The 21,774-nt window shown below is 37.7% G+C and overlaps 1 protein-coding gene across 1 annotated transcript in view; it reads left to right on the forward strand.

Moving 5' to 3' along the window:
• Positions 1–17,404, forward strand: part of kalrna (kalirin RhoGEF kinase a) — a 175,987-nt gene extending 158,583 nt beyond the window's left edge. The window contains exons 37-60 of the mRNA XM_042763062.1: positions 1,010–1,105; positions 1,997–2,112; positions 3,307–3,373; positions 3,623–3,724; positions 3,800–3,871; positions 3,955–4,041; positions 4,705–4,797; positions 4,900–4,950; positions 5,101–5,178; positions 6,415–6,600; positions 7,444–7,615; positions 7,689–7,909; positions 8,345–8,601; positions 9,960–10,095; positions 10,644–10,706; positions 11,372–11,399; positions 11,608–11,770; positions 12,100–12,221; positions 12,305–12,436; positions 13,329–13,493; positions 14,022–14,100; positions 14,199–14,327; positions 14,565–14,715; positions 15,408–17,404. Of these exons, the coding sequence (XP_042618996.1) occupies positions 1,010–1,105; positions 1,997–2,112; positions 3,307–3,373; positions 3,623–3,724; positions 3,800–3,871; positions 3,955–4,041; positions 4,705–4,797; positions 4,900–4,950; positions 5,101–5,178; positions 6,415–6,600; positions 7,444–7,615; positions 7,689–7,909; positions 8,345–8,601; positions 9,960–10,095; positions 10,644–10,706; positions 11,372–11,399; positions 11,608–11,770; positions 12,100–12,221; positions 12,305–12,436; positions 13,329–13,493; positions 14,022–14,100; positions 14,199–14,327; positions 14,565–14,715; positions 15,408–15,953 (3,312 nt within the window). The 3' untranslated portion in view covers positions 15,954–17,404. The remainder of the gene's footprint in view (positions 1–1,009; positions 1,106–1,996; positions 2,113–3,306; positions 3,374–3,622; positions 3,725–3,799; positions 3,872–3,954; positions 4,042–4,704; positions 4,798–4,899; positions 4,951–5,100; positions 5,179–6,414; positions 6,601–7,443; positions 7,616–7,688; positions 7,910–8,344; positions 8,602–9,959; positions 10,096–10,643; positions 10,707–11,371; positions 11,400–11,607; positions 11,771–12,099; positions 12,222–12,304; positions 12,437–13,328; positions 13,494–14,021; positions 14,101–14,198; positions 14,328–14,564; positions 14,716–15,407) is intronic.
• The last annotated feature ends 4,370 nt before the right edge of the window (positions 17,405–21,774 follow it).

Consider the following 21,774-nt stretch of genomic DNA (forward strand, 5'->3'; position numbering starts at 1 on the left):
GAGATTGCAGTAGTGTTGTGTTTACAACCCAATGCCGTCTGATGGGGTTAATCTCGAAAAGAACATGACCTTATTTCACTGTAAAAGTAAAAATTTAATTTCATAAGAAATTAAAGACTTTTTTATGAGCCCATTATGATTGCTTGCATTGTGCCATTATTTATTATTATTTATTGTTACGTTGAATATTATGACAATTAAGCACATTTCCCAACAAAATTATAGTTAATCTGCTGCCATTCTCATGCATATTTTTTTAAATGCCCATTTTTTTTATTATTATTAGATTCTCTGTACAATAATATATTTTTTAAAGAAGCTAATACTTATGTCTAGCAACTGTGCACTGAACTGATCAAAAGCGACAGTAAATCAATTTGATTTCAATTTCAAATAAATGCTGTTATTTATATTCTATTCTAACTTTCTGTTCATCAAAGAATCCTAAACAATGTGTCACGGTTTCCTCAAGAATATCAAGCAGCACAGCTGTTTTCAACATTGATAATAATCAGAAATGCTTCTTGAGCAGCAAATCATGATTTCTGAAGGATCATGTGACACTGACACGTGTCATTACAGAAATACATTACATTTTGTAATATATTCAAATAGAAAACAGTCATTTTAAATTGTAATAATATTTCAGAATATTGTTGTTTTTAATTAAGATCAATAAGAGACATCTTATAGACCCCAAACCTTTGAGTAGTAGTGTATACAACAAATAATGTCATGGATATTATGCTTCACATATTTTGTCATAAAAATAAGTGTCATGGGAAAAAAATGCCACTTTGCATGATTTTTTATTTTTTTTTTAGCTTATAATTATTTCTTTTTCTTTTGATTTGGAGGTGAAATGTTTGGCACGTTCTTGGCATGGCCTTTGCTTCTTTTCTCCCCAAACAAAGCTTGATGAACTGGGCTAACCCAGCATCCTGAGCACTTTCTGTTCTGATCTGCTTGTGTGTTCTTTCCTCTCTCCTCCTGACCTGCTGTCATGTAGCCGTCTGTGCTGCTGGCTTCACGGCAGAGCTCGGCTGACGTCCCCAGTGCTGCTGAGCTTGTCAGTGCTATAGAAAAACTGGTTAAAACTAAGATGGTAAGTGTGCCATTGAACCCGATCTCCTCTCCTGGCACAAGCAGGGAGGTTTGATTGACTAACCTCCTGGTTTTCCTCTTCTCCTTTCTGTTTTCTCTTGCTCTGAGATAATCACTAACTCTGAGCATCTATCGCACTACTGTGATTTTCTGCAATAGCCTCACATGCACGTATATTTTGTTCTGTGTGGCTCTGTTTATTGTTTTATTCTTACTGTACTCTTGACCTGGTTTATAGGTGTAGAAAAACCTGCTAGGATTTGTGTTGAGTGTCAACATGCTAATCCATCATTGTGTTTGTTTAAGAAGCATGTTTCATTTCATTGTCCATCAACAGCTCTATTCAAAGAGTCAGTTTCCCTTAAAGCTGCCATATGCATAAAATATCTCTCTTGTCTGACGGATTCTGAAACACATGTCCTGAGACCTAAAATTGGGATGAAGGGTATGACATTGTTTCCCAACTCTGTTCCTGGAGGTGCATGAACAGTGCATCCAGGATATATTTATATTTAGTTTCATTAAGTTACTTGATGAATCATGTCCAATAAGACATTTAAAGGCAGCTGACTCTGTTTACTTTCATAAGTCTGCAAGCATATGCATTCTTGCATTGTGTTCATCCTTAGCTGTCAAATCTTGCAGGCCTTTTGTGGTTATAAATTTATAAAAGCCTTCCAAACTTGCTGGATATTATAACACACTCTGTAGCCCGGAGTGACGCTTTTCTCCACTTTGAATCTTCTGAGCAGCTCTGATGGTGTTTACTGCAGTTTAGGGCCATGTCGCACATAAACCATCCACTTGCAGTGTTTGTTCTCCCACATCAGGCCTGGCTCTTCCAAATTCTGACTGGAGTCTCTTGTATTTGTGTGTGTCTCTGTTCCTCTAGACGCTGGAGCCAGGCTCGTACCCAGGATTCAGCTCCGTGAACCCAGCAGAGCAGAGCCCGGCGCCTCCCAGAGACCCGGAACTGGAGCAGAAAGCCAAAGCTCTGCGTGGACGAATGTAAGACCCACGCTCTTCACTCTTTTGGGTTGGTCTGGGAGTAAATTCTACAAACATAGCAGGGCTGATTTCATGTCATAGTGACCAAATCACAGGTCTTTTGTGGGGCTTAAGCCCTGCTGCTAATGTTATGTAAGGGAACCTGATTTATTTATTTGTTTCCTATTTATAAATATATTTGTATAGTTTGGCTCCCAGTTTGGCATTAACCTAATATAGAATTTATATGTGTCGTCACATGCATAAAAATTATGCATATGAAATGCATAAATCAATATTAAATGGTTATTTATTTATTTATTTAGTGGGAACTAGTGTGGAAAACATTTGATATTTTTAACTAGATTTTTACTGAATTTAAATGTTTACTTACACTGCTTTTTGGTTGAAAAAATAAAAAATAAAAATCTTCTGAAATAAATTAAAAAATTTGAAAAAATAAATGGAACACCATTCCAAGCCATTATGGAAGCCTGTGTTAGCCACTTAGTTAAAAAAAAAAAAAAAAAAAAAAAAAAAAAGTTATTGCAACTTTTTATCTCACAATTCTGACTTTTAAATCTCAAAATTGTGACTTTTTTTTTTGTCAGACTTGAAAAAAAGTCAGAATTACAAATTTATATCTAGCAATTTTTGCTTAATTACTTGCAATTGTGAGTTTATATCTCACAAAAAAAATCAGAATTATGAGATAAAAAAGAGTCGCAATCACCTTTTTTTTATTTTCTTTTTTTTTTTATTCAGTGGCGAAAAAAGGCTTCCATAAGTCATTTCAGAGGGAGTACATAAATATTGAGATATTGTCAAAAGATTGAGAAATATCAAGGTTTTTGGTTGTTGTTGTTGTTTTTCAATGTATTGCCTAGACTTAAATAATAATAATAATAATAATAATAAAGCTGGTTACATCTGGTAAAATTCAACTGATTCTTTTCAAGCAACCAGATCTGGTAATAATTCCATGTTCATGTAACAGGCAACATTGAGAAAGTCATCTCCCTGAACAATATGGCTCTCATTAAATAGAGATATTTGTGGGAGAGCTCATCTCTGTAGACATTTGGCTTCTTTATTTGAATTTTTCTTTCATTCTGCTACACCCATAAAAGAGAAGTGTGATGTGACTTAACCTCTTAACCTGACACATTTTTGTGTCCATTAGTGACTGTTCATTTTATCTTTGTCCTGTTGTAGGTTTGTCCTGAATGAATTAATCCAGACAGAAAAAGACTATGTGAAAGATTTGGGTATCGTGGTCGAGGTGAGAATAGCTGATATATTGACAGTATAACATTACATAATTCTGTGACTAAAGACATAGTTTTGCTTTAGCATGAAAATGTTGTCTCTAGTGTGACTTTATCCTTCTTCGTTTGTCTTCTATCTTAATATCAGAGCCATTTGCATCTTCCTCATTTGGCATCATTTGCTGTGTCATTACTCATTTGCATTTGCATTACATCAGTTTTGAGTAGTGGCTCATATGTACATGAAATATTCTTTTCTGAAGGAGTTTATGAAGAGAATAGAGGAGAAAGGAGTTCCTGATGATATGAAAGGAAAAGATAAGATCGTCTTTGGAAACATTCACCAGATCTATGACTGGCACAAAGAGTAAGCATCTCTGATTCTCCTAGCTCCTCTTATTGAAAAAATGAACACAACGTGTCTAATTCTGTTGCTGTCTGAATTTTTTGTTGGTGAACTGGAAAAATGTCTTGAAGATCAAGAAAAACTGCCTGGGCTGTTCTGTAAACATGTGAGTATGTGACTGACTTCAGGTCTGTTATCTGTGTTAGCTGTGCATTGCTCATGAAGTGTTTCCTGTTTCTGTGTGTGTAGGAGAGAAGACTGCACATGTATGTGGTTTACTGCCAAAACAAACCCAAATCTGAATACATTGTTGCAGAATATGATTCATACTTTGAGGTGAGACACGCTTTACTTTACTGCAATAGAGTTCTACTGTGATGGCGTATTTTTGTAGACCAGTCCAGAAGTTAACATTACCCTGGTTTTCCATAAGCTCTCTGAGATAATCTTCACAAATGAACTCTACTGTACTTTTATGAATTGTGAAGCCTAAATACAATCACCAGGAGTAAAAACCTAAAGTAAGGCTATAAATGAAGTACGCTGTGGTGACCACCACTGAGCTGCCAACAGCTATTTCAGTCTCTATTTAAAATCTACTGGTTGGAAAGCTTGAGTTAGAAAAGTTTCCAAGAGCATGTGCATAAATAAAAAAAGGCTGTAGATAATTAGACCTGTTCGTTGTGATGATGTTTAATGTGACAACCTCTGTAGCCCCATTTATCCACTTATTTTAAGACTCGTAAAAACTGGGCTACTTCTGATTTATTTTATGTTTTAGCATAAAATGTGAAATTATCTTGAGATTATTAAAACAGACCTTTATTTTAGGCATTTAACCAAAAACCTATTAAAAATGTTTAAAGAATAATTTCCTGGCTTTAGGACTCATTCCTGCTGCACTCTATAATAGTCACTTATGAAAGAAAAAAACAAAAAAACAAAACAATTTTTGCAAGTGCAATGCACGTTTATATTTATGTCTGTTTTGGCTCACAGGGGATCCAGCAAGACATCCACTCAAGACTGAGCATCAGTGATTTTCTCATTAAACCCATTCAGAGAATCACTAAATACCAGCTTTTATTAAAGGTACAGTAGAAAAGATCTCATTGATGCTGTGATCGATAACATTAATTAATAATAATGTTTTATTAATTTGTATAATTTCTTCAATATTGCTTTATTGCTTAAGACTTCTTGAAGTACAGCGCAAAGGCAGGATTGAATTGTCAGGATATAGAGGTAAAAATTAAGCTAAAGTGCTCACTTGCCTAATAATAAAGGGCAGTCATAAAGCGAGGATAATGCATTTTAGATTTTGGTGAAGTTTGTTGAAGCTGCTTATACTTCAGCCCAGAGGTCATCCAGGTTTTTGTTGGGTTTCTCTGACAGAGAGCAGTAGACCTGATGTCCCAGGTGCCCAAGCTGTGCAATGACATGATGAACCTGGGAAGACTGCAAGGATTTGAGGTAAACTGAAAGCAGCTTCGCTGTACTCTTCCTGAAGTTTCATCAGTGCAAATTACTGAAAAGACGTTGTAAAAGTTTACAGTGATTTTATCATGATCAAGGGCTGTTCTACGGTTGTCAGTTACTCACCCTCATGTCTTTCCAAACCAGAAGACTTTCTTTCATCTTTGAAACACAATTGACATTTTTGTAATGAAAACTGAGTGATTTCTGTCTCTTCGTTGTCAAGATTTGTCACATGCAAAGAGCTCATCAAAAATTGTAAGTGGAAGCTTGTAACACGCAAGCATGTTTGAATTTCCACTAAAACCAATGAGGTTTGTTTTCATGTCAAGCAAGTATTTCTGATGTATTAAATCTCTATCACCCACTCTCTCTCTCTCTCTCTCTCTCTCTAACAATCACTATCAATCACACCCAATATATATATATATATATATATTAGGGCTGTCAAATTATTAATCACGATTAATCACATCCAAAATAAAAGTTTTGTTTACATAATATATGTATGTGTACAGGGTATATTTATTATGTATATATAAATACACACACATAAATTATATATTTAGAAAATATTTACATGTATATACATTTATATATTTATATTCTTATACTTTATATTATATATAAATATATTTAATATATAAACATAACCATATTCTTCTTAAATATATACATGCATGTGTGTGTATTTATATATACATATAAATATACACAGTATACACACATATATTATGTAAACAAAACTTTTATTTTGGATGTGATTAATCGTGATTAATCATTTGACAGCCCTAATATATATATATAAATGTATGTGCATTGATCAATAATTATATGTGAATACAAACCTAAATCCTTTTCCCTTTAGAAGAGTTAGAGTAAATGGTTTGATTCATATGGATCTCTTTATGAACTTCTTAAAGCTTGAAAGTTTTAGTGGAAATGAACTTTCAATGGAGGGACAGAAATCTCTTAAGTTATATGAAAAAAAATATATATTTGTGTTTAGAAGAACAAAATTCTTATGGGTTTGGAACAACATGAGGGTGATAAGGACATATTTGTGCTTTTTGGGTCAACTCTCTTTAATCTTATCCTAAAATTTAGCATTTTAACATGTATCGAGAGCTCTCCACAATTTGTGCCATCTGTTAATGTTCGCTTGAATATATCGGAGCAAGTGAGTTCACGGACACTCTGGCTATCTCAGACTGATGAGTTTGTGTGCTTCAGGGGAAGTTGACGAGTCAGGGAAAGCTCTTGCAGCAGGAGACGTTCTTTGTGACGGAGCAGGACTCTGGCGTTCTGTCCCGCAGTAAGGAGCGCAGGGTCTTCCTGTTTGAACAGATCGTCATCTTCAGCGAGCTCTTACGCAAAGGCTCATCCACGCCAGGATACCAGTTTAAAAAGAGCATCAAGGTAACCACACCACTGTTAGTCATAGAGCATGTAGGTTTAAGCACAAAGTGTGTGTGTGTGTGTGTGGTTTTGTTTTTTATTTATAAAACCTTGAGGTTTATTTGCACTAATTAGTTTGTCCAAAAGGTGGTAGAAATTAAACTTTTTGAAACTTAGAACCAAGTGCACTAGTGCTTTGCAAAATAAGTCTTTGATTCGAAGCACGTTAAATTCCACCTGCTTGTGATGCATGTAAAAGCAATGAAAATGCAGCCCAAAAATGCATAAAAACACCATTCACAAAATATTGCAAATGTTTTATTGATTGCATTGAACAAATCAACAATACCATTAAATATTAAGCATCTGTATCATGTTATTTTATTATAATATAGCTTTATTATTATTATTATTATTATTTGTTTTATGAAGAGCATTACTATTCAGGCCAATAAGACACTATTAACTACAACTCTTCCTTTTTATTACACAAATGTGTCATTAAAAATGTCTACATGTGTATAAAAGTGTTCTAAAATCAGGTAAAAAATCATATAGACACTAGTTCATGGAATCACAGAGATCGCCCCCTAGTGGTGAACCATCGAAATGTCGAAATATTAAGTTGTGGCTTAACAAATCTTCATTTACTGATATCACATACTTTGGCAGTTTGATACACACTCAGAATCACTGGTTCGAAACAAATGATTCGAGAAGGTTTCAAAGCTCACAAAGCAGTGTGTTAAACACAAAAAAAAGTCTGTGTTTGGCTGTGGCTTTACTTTTTGGGAGTTGTGAAAATCACAACCCTGGCTACTAGACGGCTGGAAGCAGGTGTGATACAGACTTGTGTGTGTGCAGGTGAGCTTCCTCGGCCTGGAAGAGCATGTGGAAAACGATCCGTGTAAGTTTGTGCTGTCGTGCCGTGGGTCAGCCGAACGGTTCACCCTGCAAGCAGCAAACACGGACATTAAACAGGTCTGGGTTCAGCATATCACCGAGCTTCTTGACTTACAGAGCAACTTCTTGTCAGGTAAGACTTCACAACACTATGAATATAACAATCTCTCCTGAGCTGTTGAAAGCATTGGTGCATCTGTCTACAGCTCTGCAGTCTCCCATCGAGTATCAGAAGGAGCGCAGCGGCTCTCAGTCTCTGAGCCGAAACTCCTCCAGCGGTGGGCGAATGGGTCAGTCCAACAGCAGGCCCAGCTCCACTGTGTCTCTCGGGGCAGAGAAACCCTCTCTGTCTGGACGGAGCTCCACTCCAGCAAGGCTAACTACCTCCAACGGTGGTCCATGCCACGACTCGGACAGATCCCACAGGGTGAGGACACAGCACCTCTGCTAACATTAAACACCTGCATGCTAGAGTTTACGGTGGCTCATAGAAAGCCATACTTGAATGGTGTTGTTTTTCTCAGGGTGGTGTCTGTACAAGAGTATTTGCATGATTCATACATGAGTTTCGGGTGGCAATTAATACATCGACTACACAAGAGCCACCACCCCACCTATAGTTAGTCACATGACCATATTGCAAAATAATGCTTAGGAACGGTTACAGTCCATTGACCCATTCTGACAGCTTACCTAACTGGATTCTTGAAACAAGCCTCCATTGTGCTCATTCCCATTTAGCATAAACTCCATGTGCTAGACACACTTTGTAAAGGTGTTAATGTCTTCTTGACTACTGAAGTTAAAGGTCTGGTTGACATATTAATTTTTTGTCTCTGTATGCGGTGTGTGTTTCGTACAGCAGCTTGACGGTGTGGGCTGTAACGGTACGTCGTCCTCCCTGATGGTGACTCAGGACTATAATGCACTGAAGGAGAACGAGATCTGCGTCACGCAGGGTGAGACGGTGCAGATACTGGCCACTAACCAACAGAGCATGTACCTGGTGTACCGACCCGCTAACAGCCAGTCGCCGGCCGCGGAGGGCTGGGTGCCGGGACACATCCTGGGCCCCCTCACTAAACCCCTCACAGACACTACTGCAGACTCAAACATCAAGTAAGTGTCAGTCAACACTAACTGGAGCTCTGGTTGGATTGTTAAAGACTGCACGCCCGTTTTTGAACACCCCCACCCCATTCTGTTGGAACTAACCCGGATGTTTTGGACCCTTTTGCACAGGAAGGTTTTTTTTTTTTTTTTGGCTAAAAGTTAAAAACCAAGGCAGATAAATGCTGAAAGGACTTTAGCGAGGCCACGGCTTTGTTGTTTTGTAGACTGAGGATTTGTGAAGAATCTTACGTCAGTGTGGAAATGGACACGTCTGGACGCTTATTTCAGTTCCTAACACCCTGTTTTTATTGTTTCTTTGTTTTTTGTTGATTTTTTTTTTTTTTGTGTGTGTGTGTTGTTTTTGTGTGTGTGAAAATAAAATAAAAAGGGTGAAAGAAAGGCCTTCTGAAGAATTTGGCCTGTTTCTCCTGATGGAGAACATATACTGTTGTCTATGGCAATTTTTTTATAGGTTGTGTATTTGTTTTAATTGTATTTTTGTATAGATTTTTTTTTCTTTTGTTTCTTCTACAGATCACATGTTGGCCATTTACTGTAAATACTGTTGGTTTGTTTACTGTTTGTTGCACATTCCTGTAAAGAGCTTTTTGCACTATTTGAGTGACCCTTTATTAATGAAGTCAGGTTTGTGCAATAGAACTACAGTTGCAATGTTGTAGTGTAACTAATGATTTTAAATGTATTATATTAAATATGTAAAATAAACTTTCGAAATGCGCATGACTTAACCTGTCTTAGTCAAATAGATTGTTTTATTTTAATAATACTTCCACAAAGAATAGCAATGCCAAGTAAATGCTAAGAGTTAGTACATTTTTTAGAGATCCATTTAGTTTATAGTGTATAAGAGGTGCACCTTATTTTGATTTATTTCGATTAATTTATTTAATTTTGTAATGTAGTGTGTAGAAGACTTGTTTTGTGTTTGTACTAACCTCAGCGGTCCTTGACAGTAAAGGTTTGTGTGTGAAACAGTGTTTGCTGTGATTGATATGTATGACTGCTGTTCTCACATAAACCTGTGTCCATCACGGTGGAAGGAAATAGATTTATACACATACACTACCATTCAACATTTTGGAGTCTGTAAGATATTATATATATATATATATATATATATATATTATATATATATATATATATATATATATATATATATATATATATATATATATATATATTATTATTATTATTATTATTTATTTTTTTTTTTTACTGTATATATCCCTATTTCCCTCCTGAAATATCCCCACCCAAGCACTTTAAGTTGCTTTTTCTCGCTGTCAGATTTGCATTTCCAGCAGCGTGTGTGGGTTTGATAACCTGATGTTTTGACACGACAGGAAATCGCTCTCGTGGAACACGCTTCGTGCTCGCAAGCGTGCAGAGAAGGACAGTGCGCCCCTCAAATGTGACATTAAAGTTGAGAATGGACTGCGTAAACCAAAGGAAATTCTCAGCAGCAAAGTCACTGTGAAAGTGAGTAGGAGGATGAGGGCGCGTGTGTGTGTGTGTGTGTGTGTGTGTGTGTGTTAGCTGCATCTTCACCTGTGTGGAAATAAACACTGAACACGTCACTCACCCAATGACCGCATGATACTGACAGTCCTAAACATGTTTCGAATGTTAGCTTTATTTTCTTCAATTTTATAAAGTCATTATGTATTTTATATTGAAAAGTTGAATGATTACTGCATAATCCGCTAACAATTTAAGAAGAATACAACTACCTGTAGGGTTTTTAAACCCTTTATTTCAGTCTTAATTTATCAATAATCTCAATAAATTAGTCAAATGTGTTTTATGAAGTTTTATTATTATTATTATTATCATTATTTTTCTTTGGTAAAATATCATAGTATAAAACGTCACATTTCATCATTTGTAGCAATCCTATTTTGTGATTAATGACACAAATAAGTACTTAATTTGAAGCATTCCTGTTATTTTTGGCCTGGAGCTGTGCGTCCCTCTGTATTCCTGTACTGTAAGTGTGTAACATTGTTCTCTCTCAACCCAAACCACAGGATTCCCGCAGCTCAGATGAGTCCGACTGTGAGGATGAACTAGACCCCAAAACTAGCATGGAGGTAGAGATACTGATCTCAATGCATGCTGCCCAATAAGCTTTTTGTTATTATTTTGTAATAAACTCAATAGATGACATGAGCGCTGTTTTTATTTGGCCTAAGTTGTTGTTGGTAAGTTATTATATTAACTAATCATGTGGAGTGAGTGGCATAAAGGGCTTTTCACACCAAGGATGATAGCTATAGCTATAAAGTTTTAATAATCATTCTAATTCTATGAAGGAAGTCCGTGCCAGAGCTAAAATAAACCCTTTCTGGAAATCACAAGCAGTGTGCTCTGAATGCTTACTTCTTATTTTGGCTGATGTATTTGGTCTGGATTCATGGTATTATTAGTATGCTATTCTGAGCATACACAGTGGCTCAAATCGAAATAGCATACTGACATGCTACACTTACAATTCTCAGATTATATTTATATGGGAAAAAAAAAATTGTGTCATTTCAAATACAGCAGGTGTCTATTATGTAATGTGAAGGTACTGCCCTCTGTTGGCTTGTGCTGAAACGACACAACATAAAACTTCCTCTTTTTCTGTGTGTGTGTGTGTGTGTGTGTGTGTGTGTGTGTGTGTGTTTGCAGAAAGATTCAGTGCTTTATGTGTGACTGATAGTCTAGATTGCTTAAAGCATGCACCTTTAACACACCTATGTCTGTTTTACAGTTACTGAATCCTAATTTCATCCAGGAGGGTGAGTTTATTAATATGTACAGATGCTCTGATGTTCTGTTTGTCTGTATTTTCTACTAGTTTATATCGTTGAGTGATCATACATATGTCACCTGTAGCTTGTTTCAGAAATCGAATTAAATATCTCCTTGAATGAAGTGAAATGAAAGAGAAAATAAAAATCAGTGTCCATCAGAGTGACTTTGTACTGCGTATATACACATGTACAGTGGCTCCGGAGTTCCTGACCCCTCTAGCGGACGTGACGTGTGCTCTGGGGGAGACGGTGGTCCTGTGCTGTAAAGTATGCGCCCGACCCAAGCCCACAATCACCCTGAAAGGACCTGATCAAAGTCTGCTGGTCAACAATAACCGATTCACTATCAATATTAGGTACTAGTCCACAATCAGTCACAATCAAGAAACACTAGTGCTCTGGATACAGTCCGTCCTGTAGTGAAATGTTGAAATTCTATTGTGCACTATTGCAGTAAATTCTTTGAGTATAAGAGACTGCTTGACCTTTGAATATAAGTCCTGACTTGAGAGCAGGTCCTTAAATAAGCATTTCATGCTCAAAACCCCTCCAGTGTGGTGGAAAATAAGCAGTTCTGCAAAGAAGAGAGAGACAAAATTCAACCAGTGATGTGAAAGACTGACCTCTACGTTATCTGATTCTCTCTCTCTCTCTCAATCTCTCTCTCTGTGCTGTGCCCGTGTAGGGAATCGGGTGATATAGTGTTGAAGATCTGTAATCTGATGCCTCAGGACACTGGCATCTACACGTGTGTGGCTGTGAATGATCACGGCACTGCCTCCTCATCTGCATCTATTAAAGTACAAGGTAAAAGAAACAGAGGAATAAAGATGGGGATTGTACAACTCACCTTTCCACATGTTTTAATGTCCAGATGTTCTCTGGTGCAGGTATCCCAGCAGCCCCTGCTCGTCCCGTGGCGCAGGAAGCCAGCAGCACCGCAGTGATCGTCCACTGGCTTCCTCCAGCCAGCTCAGGAAACTCTGCCATCTCCAGCTACACTGTGGAATACAGGCAGGAAGGTAAACACTTACACAGCTGCAAAATACAAGTCTCAGCATCTCACAACAGACAGCACAGCCAGAAACACTTAGAGAGGAAATGCAGTGGAAAACTACTCATTTTACTCATTTGAAATAACTCACTATAAAACATTAACATTCCTCCTCAACCCTACATTGCTTGAAACTAAAGCGCTCATTCTGAAATCTGCTCATAAGCTAATTAGCATATCATATTTACATATCATCAACTATTCTGTATTCAGTGTTTTATGCTTGCCAAGGCTGCTTTTATTTGATCAAAAACATGGTTAAACGTGAAATAGTATTACAATTTAAAAGAACTATTTTCCATGTTGATATAATTTGAAATGTAACTTGTTCCTGTTATGGTAAAGCTGAATTTTCAGCATCATTACTGCAGACTTCAGTGTCACATGATCCTTTGGAAATCATTCTAATATGCTGATTTGGTGCCCAATAAACATTTCTGATTATTATCAATGCTGAAAACAGTTATGCTGCATCCCTGAGATAAAATATGTGTGTGTCTGTATACAGTGTGTGTGTGTGAGTGTATACTATTTTCAGTGCAATAAACTTTGGCTAACATTATTTTAGTGCAGGAAACTTTGACTAATAAGTAAACTTAATAAATAGACAACTGGATTCATACACAAAGTCATTTTGATTATTAGTATGGTTGATACACATTTAATATTTTACTCTGTTGATTAATTTTGATGAATTGTGTGTCATTCTGTTCATTCATCCTGAACCCAAATGAATGTGTGTCATTCTGTTCATTCATCCTGAACCCTATAATATCTGTTAACTGAAACACTAGAAGAAAAACTGCATCTGTTGTTTTGTGTGTCCAGGTTGATGTTTGTGTGTCTGTATTTGTGTGCAGACTCTCTGGTGTGGCAGCAGTCGGTGGTCTCCACTGCAGACGTGTGTGTGAAGATTGAGAATCTGATTCCTGGTGGCCATTATCAGTTCAGAGTCAGTGCCAGTAACCCCTGGGGCATCAGCCCACCCAGTGACCCCTCAAACATGGTGACATTACCCAGCACAGGTCAATACACTCAAATCAACCTTAAGTACTTGTCCCAACTGAACGGCCTTCCTGTCAGGGGTGCAGTCTTCTACAGGATCATAACCGAAATGGATTCTCTTGAGAGTGCATTAGTTTAGAAAGTACATTAATCCATGTAAGAAGTGTATTGCTGTTTGTTCAATGTTTCATATACTAATAACTGTTCATTTTTGCGTGAAAACTCTTCGATATCCTACAGAGTTCACCAACCCACCACTCATCAGCTGTGTCATTATTAATAAAAACATACCTGTATTTTAGATGCTTGAGTAGTTTTAACTGAATTTAAAAAAAAATCCATTCTAGCCTTCCATTTTACCCCAAAATAAAGTATCCTAGAAAGAAAAACATGCTGCCTTAGTGTTTTGGAAGCACACCTATGATACTATATAGTATTGTCTGAAATTGTTCTGTATATATAGGTAGGCAGCACTAGGTTTTGGAATAGTTATAGTGTAATTGTTCCAAACACATTTCTTATAACTATTTTTTTCCTCTCTTTTATGGCCTCAATTTATGACGGCACTGGAATCCAGTGGAAAGACAACTTTGAATCTACATTCACAGAATTGTGTGAAATTGGACGGTAAAGATGCATATATATTTACCTTCATTAAAATGCAGTCCATCATCCTTTATCCTGTCAGTAACAAACTCAGCTGACTCATATGTTTTCTGTTGTAGGGGTCGTTTCTCAGTCGTGAGGAAGTGTCTCAGTAAGGCCAGTAAGATTGCAGTAAGGCCAGTAAGAAGGAGGTTTGCTGTGAAGTTTGTCAATCATGAAGCATCCGCAGCTGCAGAAGAAACGAGCAGGTACATGCCCATGAGCTGCCGATAAATCCTGTCGTCATTGTCCAACATCCGCAGCTGGGCATGGGCACTGATTGAGAGTGGGCCATACATGAATACGAGTCGAAGAACAAAATGTGGCCTACATGACTGGTTCAATTGAGCTTTTTGTGAGTAAATCCATTTAGAAAGCAAATAGTCTTCCATTGACAGCCCATCTCAACAATTATGGGCCAACAGTAAGGTGGCGTAATTCCATATTTATGTGTTCAGTGTTGAGGATGGGCGTCTGCTGGACTATCTGGTGGCTCACGATGAGCTGATGGAGGAGAAGGTGGCGTTCTTCATTAAAGACACACTGGAAGCTCTGCAGCACCTGCACACATGCAGAGTAGCTCACCTGGACCTCAAGGTGAAATATCATGCCACCACATCAGCATGCAACAGATATTTACAGCTTATTTACTGGAAAGTAGTAATTTAGCAGACACTTATTTGAAGCAGACCACCTTTCCAACTTGCATAGCAATGCTCTAGCAACCACCGGTACACTTAGTAGTCATGCAGCAGCGTTCTAAAAACCTGCTGCGAATTAAACCTAAAAACTTTAGCAGCTGCATAGCAACCACTCAAATCACCCAAGCACCTGCAAAACAGCATGCTAAAAACTGAAATAAAGCCGAAGACTGCATACGCCAAGACGGTTCACTTATAACAAGGAATTGCAACACACAATATAGCAGATCTAATAAAGAAAGTCCCATATTCTAAATAAAAGTCAACTTCAAATTGGTAAAGTCATTGCATCAGTGCAGCTGCCAATAAAAGCTCCAGTCCCTGACAGTTTCCTGAGGCTTGTATTTGTCCATTCAGGTAGATAGGAGTAGATTTTACATGCCCAAAATTACATGCCTAGACTTTCTTTGAAAGGGACTTTGATAAAACCTGCTAGAAGCTCATATAACACCCAGCAACCACATGGCAATGTGCTAAAAACACTCAGAACACCTTAGAAACCACAAGCGAGCAAGTAGGTGACCACTAAAGCATAGTTTAGAAACCTAGTGCAGACTCTTGAGTCTTCAACTCTTTCTTCTTCTTTAGCCTGAAAACCTGTTGGTGGACCTCCACGTGCCGGTGCCCTGCGTGAAACTCTCAGATCTGGGCGATGCTGTACAGGTTTCGGGTCACCGCTATGTGCATCTCCTCCTGGGGAACCCGGAGTTTGCCGCTCCAGAGCTCATCCAGGGCACCCCGGTGTCCCTGTCCACGGATGTGTGGAGTGTAGGGGTGCTGGCCTACGTCATGCTCAGCGGAGTCTCCCCGTTCCTGGACGAGAGTCTGGAGGAGACCTGCGTCAACATCTGCAGGCTGGACTTCTGCTTTCCTGAGGAGTACTTCAGTGGCGTTAGCCAGGCCGCCAAAGACTTTATTGTGTCCACGCTAAACCAGGACCCCAGGAAGAGGCCGAGCTCAGCTACATGTGTGCAGCACCCGTGGGTGAGCGCTCATAGTGGAGATTACTCCAAAACACCACTGGACACCGTCAGACTCGCTGCGTTTGTAGACCGCCGCAAACAGCTGCATGATGTCAGACCTGTGACAAATGTTAAAGGACTGGTCAGCAGCAGTATGGGACACACCTTATGAGAGGAGAACATGGGCTGGAGGAAAGAGAGTCTAGCATGCCACATGCTGTACTTCAACACTAGATGTCATTTACATTATATCATTTCATTTGGAATGTGCGCAGTGTTTCCTGTAGTGTTTATTGGCCTGCTCCTTTATGACTTGTGGCCCTGCGAGTTCAACACTTTTGAGACCTTTAGTGATTAATAGACTAAGAAACTACAAGTAGACAAGAATTGTGGGAATTGCAGAGTTAGGAGTAGTAACATCATTGAATGGCATATTAAGGCTTAGGGTGATGCGTTTTGGAACTTTAAGTGTCCTAAACAGACCAGTAGGTGGGTGTTGTTATAGATTTCTGCCATCACTTGTGCTGTTCCTAACTCGTAAGGTGTGCTAAAACAAAAAGAGATTTGTTTGACGAATGTACATGCTGCTCTTTTCCATCCAATGAAAGTAAATAAAAAAAGCTCTCAAATCTCATTTGTGTTCACATATATTCAAATATGGCACATCAGGTTTGACATCTATAATGCAGGATGACTTTGTTGGTCTCATTTCTCATAACATGCCAGTTTGAATATGTGGAAGTTCAAATGTTATTTTAGAGCTCCAGTGGGAAGATACAGAACATTCAATTCCTCAGTTTAATGATTCGTTTAGCTCAGTATACATCAGTACTCATTCGATTTCAAACTCAAATACAGGCTTGGAGCAACATGAGAGTAAATAAATGATGACAGAATGTGGTTGACGATTGGATGTGAAAAGAAATTTAGTCATCCAACATCTTAGAGCAGATATATTTTTCACTGATTCATTAATTGAAAGAATGTAGAATATTTGACAGGTAAGAAGTATTGTACAAATACCTGCGCGTAGAAATAATTGATCATACACCATTTAACCTGGTATGTATTCAGTTTTCATAGTATGGGGTCATTAGTGTCATAATTGATGTCATTAGGCATAACGAGGATTTTGAATGTCTAAAAACAGAAAAATACGAATTAAACAGAGAATATTGTTTTCTTGTTTGTCTGAGTTTAATAACTGAAATTACAGCAATTTGCAGACTTTTATAACGTTCAAAAGTCTGTGATTGCTAAGATTTTTTTTAAGTTCCCTTTGAGGTCTCTTTTGCTCGCCAAGGCTGCGTTTATAGAAAAAAATATGGTACTTTATTTTACAGACCTGGTTCACATTTACATACTATGCACTTATTATAGTAATTACAATAACTAGGTACTAACCCTGAACCTTACCCTACCCCATGTAGTTACCGTATATTACCAGTACTTTTTTAGGTACAGTAAATACACCATAGGTACACTAAGTACTTATAAGTACGTGTACTGTAAAATAAAGTGCAACCAAAAATACAGTAAAAACTAAAATATTGAGAAATATTATTACAGTTCATAACGATTTTCTCTTTTAATATATTTTAAAATGTAATTTTCAGCAGCCATTTCTCCAGTATTTAATGTCACATTATCCTTCAGAAATCATTCTATTATGCTGATTTGGTGCTCAAGAAACATTTCTTCTTATTAGCAATGATGAAAAGGTTGTACATTTAATAATTTTTTTCTTTCCCAAGACTGAAATTTACTTAAATTTATTTAAAAAAAAAAAAAAAAAAAAAAAAAAAAAAACTCCAACTCAAACTTTTAAATGGTAATTTATTTATTTATTTAAATACCCACACAGTGTCCAGGAAGCAAACCCCAAAAGCCTTAAACCCAATTTCTTGTTTAATTTATTATTTTTAAACACATTTATGTATGGAAGGAATGTTCAGGTATTTCACATGTTATACATTTATGTTTGACTGTATAATTGCTCTGTGTGTTGTATGTGCAGTCAGAGGTGTAATGTGTCAAATTGTTACAGCAGCCATGTATCGGCTTTGTCAGGCCAGACACACATAGTTCATAATCGCCTTCAATTGATCATGTGACCATATCAGTGAATACATTATAAATACACACATTTACCATCAATTCAATAAAAGGAAGCCTAATAGACAGGTTTAGTGAGGGCCAGTGAATTATCACACATGACAACACAGCATGACACTCCTGTGAATACTGCATTGGGACAATCGTTACATCTCATGTTTAACCTCACCATCTCCTGCTGTATAAAGTTTCTGCTCTGCATTAATAAGCTCTGTAATATCTGGGCCTAGTTTCATATCAGCACATCTAAAAGTACCAACAATAAAAATTACCCCAAACATGATTCAATTTCTGTTTTAACAGTAGCTGTCACCCAAACTAGTTCTTTTTTTTTTTTTTTTTTTAAAGTACCTCAGGAGATCTCTGAAGAATAAAGCTAGATCTGCTCTTTACATCTCTACTTCATGCATATACCCCTGCGATAGCATTGTATAGAAGCCTGTGTGTAATATTTGCTAACAAAAGCAGAAATACTTTTTTTTTTCTTGATTCGTATGTTTGTTACTGAATGTTTAATAAACTGTTCTTTGTTTTAAGAAAAAAAAAAAACTTTGTCGAGTTTTCCATGAGGATGTTTATCTAACCTAGAGGTGGTTTTATAAATTTTAGTGAGCATTCTTATCTTAGTATACTATTTTAAGAAATGATAAACATTATTACATCCTTAATCCTCTGTGATGTCACTGGGTTTGGCCTTTGAACCGAGCACTTTGATGTATTCGGGCTTTTGTCTGAAACAGTGGAGCGATGACCAAATATATTGCCGTCTAATTAAAATGAAGAGATAATATTTGTTTTTTCTTTTTAAATAGCATAATGTTTATTCTAATTGACACTTAAAGACACACATTATTTATTGTATATTTATATTTTATCATATATTTATAATGCTGGACTGAAGCTTAATGATGAAAAATGTATTAAGACAAACACAGATACAGTTTCTGGACCATATCATTTATGCTCATGGTTTTAGACTAGACATGAAAAAGAATGTGGTTATAATGAATATCCAACCTCCAAAAAATGTAAAAGAAGTTAAAAGGATAATGGTGATGGTTCATTATCTAGGACAATACCTACCTGGTTTGGCAGAGATAACCCAGATGCTCAATGATCTCCTAAAACAGGGGTGCAAAACTCAGTTCCTGGAGGGCCATAGCTCTTCAGAGTTTAGTTTCAACACCGTTACAGGCTGGGAAGTGTCCTCTTCCAACATCTAGATGGATGTTTGTGACCCATAGCTTACTGTTCACGTACCTTAACTTAAACAGGATACACTCCGATTGAAAAGGTATGTCTCAGCATAATTTGGGCATGTGCAAGGTTCTCCAAATACCTTTATAGCTGTGATGTTCCATCAAAGAGACACAGACACGGCTGGAGTAGAGTTGATCCAACTTTTAATGTTTACTGAATCTCTTTTAGCATAACAAGCGCACATGGCATGTTGCCGTGTATCTGCCATACATTACATGCATACTGCACATGCACATTAGACACAATTTGTGGGAATTCATTACCATGCTCACATGGCACAAAAAAATAATAAATAAATAAAAAAAAATAAGGAAGGAATCTCTTGAAGAATGATGTGTTCTGAGTGATGGAATCTCGAACAGCTGTAATCATGGAGCCTTTGATCAAGGTTACAGAGTATGGGACAGCATTGTAGAGTGTTGTGAGTTTATGTTGTTTGGGCTGCCGGTGCAGTACTCGGTCACCAATCTGTAGAGTGTGAGAGGAAGCATGTCGGCGAGAATCAACATATGCTTTCATCTTTGCTTTGGCTGCGCTGTCTCTTTTTTGAAGATCATGATCAGATGCAGCAGGTGCTTCTGTGGTTAGGATTGGGATCTTTGTGCGTATCTTGCGGTGAAACATCAGCTCAGCTGGGGATGTGTTGGTAGTGCTATGTGGTGTTGCACGATATCCCAAGATGAACAGCTGCTGTCTCAATGGAATGTATATGCTTCCTGCAAGGCGGAGCACTTTGTCCAGAGTCTGCATAAATCGTTCAGCAGAACAATTTGCCTGTGGGCAGAATGGTGTGATTTTACAGCGATGAAATCCAAGGTACTCTGCAAATTTGCTGATATGATCGCTGTTAAAGGGAGGTCCATTGTCCGTCTTCACAACTTAGTAGCGAGAATATAAATCTATGATGACAAGCATATATTCACCTGTTTGTAGAGGATCATAGAAATCAGCAGTGACCTCTTTCCAGGCATTTCCAGGAAGCTTGGACATTTGCAATGGCTCAGAATGTGCTACAGGTGTGCTGGCTTGGCAGGCAGGCTATCATAAGTTCATGAGTAAACTGAGTAAACTGAAGAACTAATGAAGTTGGAATGACAGTTCTGGAGAATCTGAGGATTAGGTCATCATTAGGCATGGTGTTGAGTTCACTGCTGATGCATTTATATTTTAGCAGTGTTGGCGCATGTACCATAGTGTCAGTAATTGAACCCCAGGAATTAGTGTGAATGAGGGAGCACACTTTTCAGAGGACTGGGCTGTAATCAGAGTTTCGCGTTTGATTTGATCAAGAGTCATGGCTTTCGGTGTGCTGTGAATATGTATGTATTCTTCTGCAACTTTTGTGGCTTTAGTGTTGTATGGTGCAGGTGTGAAAACAGGGTGACGAGACGTATAGTTTGCAGGGTTGTCTGAGCCTTTACTGTACTATACGGTGAAATTATAAGGTTGAAGTCTGAGTCACCAACACTCAATTCGAGCGGGTGGTTTGGAGTATGGACTATTCCAGATGAGCTCAAGGGGTTTGTGATCTGTTATCAGTGTGAACGGATTTCCATAAATGTAAAGGTGAAAATGTTCACAACTCCACACAATTGTGAGTAATTCATGCTCTGTTTGAGTGTATCACCTTTCAACATCAGTGAAAGCCTTCCTAGAATACGCAATGATGGATCACTGTCCAGAGGGCTGGCATCAACTATGAGCTCAGTGTCTTTTCTAGGAAAAAAGTAGACCATAACAGTGTTACGTGTCAGGAGCTCTTTGAGGTGCTTGAATGCTGACTCTTGTTTAGCACCCCATTCCCAGGGTGTGCCTTTCCATGTGAGCCTTCTCAATGATTCTGTTACAGTTGCAAAGTCAGGAATGAAACGTGAGCAATAGTTTGCCATGCCTAGAAGACTATGCATTTCAGTAGCACTTGTTGGAGCACTGGCGTGTTGGACTGTAAGCACTTTTTTGGGGTCAGCAGAGAAGACAAATCCCAAGAATTCAAGTGTAGACTTGTTCAACTCACATTTGTTGCTATTGAGCATGAGACCCGCTGGAATAGTGCAGTCAGTCCGCTTGTGTCGATCCATACACTATGATGTCATCATTGAAATTCTTGAAACCAGGAATGCCTTGAAGCATTTGTCTGATTGCATTTTGAAATACTTCGGCAGCAGATGAAATTCCAAAGTTGAGATGGTTGTATCTCCTCAAACCACACTGATATAAATACCATTTCACAGGCCAGTGAAGGCATACTGCCAGTTACAGTAGTGTACCGTGCTGATGCATGATTATTTTGGGCACGAGGTTGAGGGTTCATGGACTTGAAATTCTATAAAATATCCTCTTGTGTTCAGAGAATAATGTTTAATGCTCTTTTTTTTTCTTTTCTTTTTTGAATATCTGAACACGCAATACATAAAAAAAAGCACATCCTCTGCTTAAAAAATAAATAAATAAATAAATAATAATTCTAGCTTCATGAATTCCTTTTTATTGATGCTTGAATGTGGGTAATATTTGTGAAAAAAGCAACATTTTGAACAAATGTCCGTATCGAATTCAGAACGATGATCAAAACATAGATGAAGTAAATCGCTTCCATCAACACCCCCAAAGCTTGCACA

The sequence above is a fragment of the Cyprinus carpio genome, chromosome A9, assembly GCF_018340385.1.
Source record: "Cyprinus carpio isolate SPL01 chromosome A9, ASM1834038v1, whole genome shotgun sequence".
Taxonomy (NCBI): domain Eukaryota; kingdom Metazoa; phylum Chordata; class Actinopteri; order Cypriniformes; family Cyprinidae; genus Cyprinus; species Cyprinus carpio.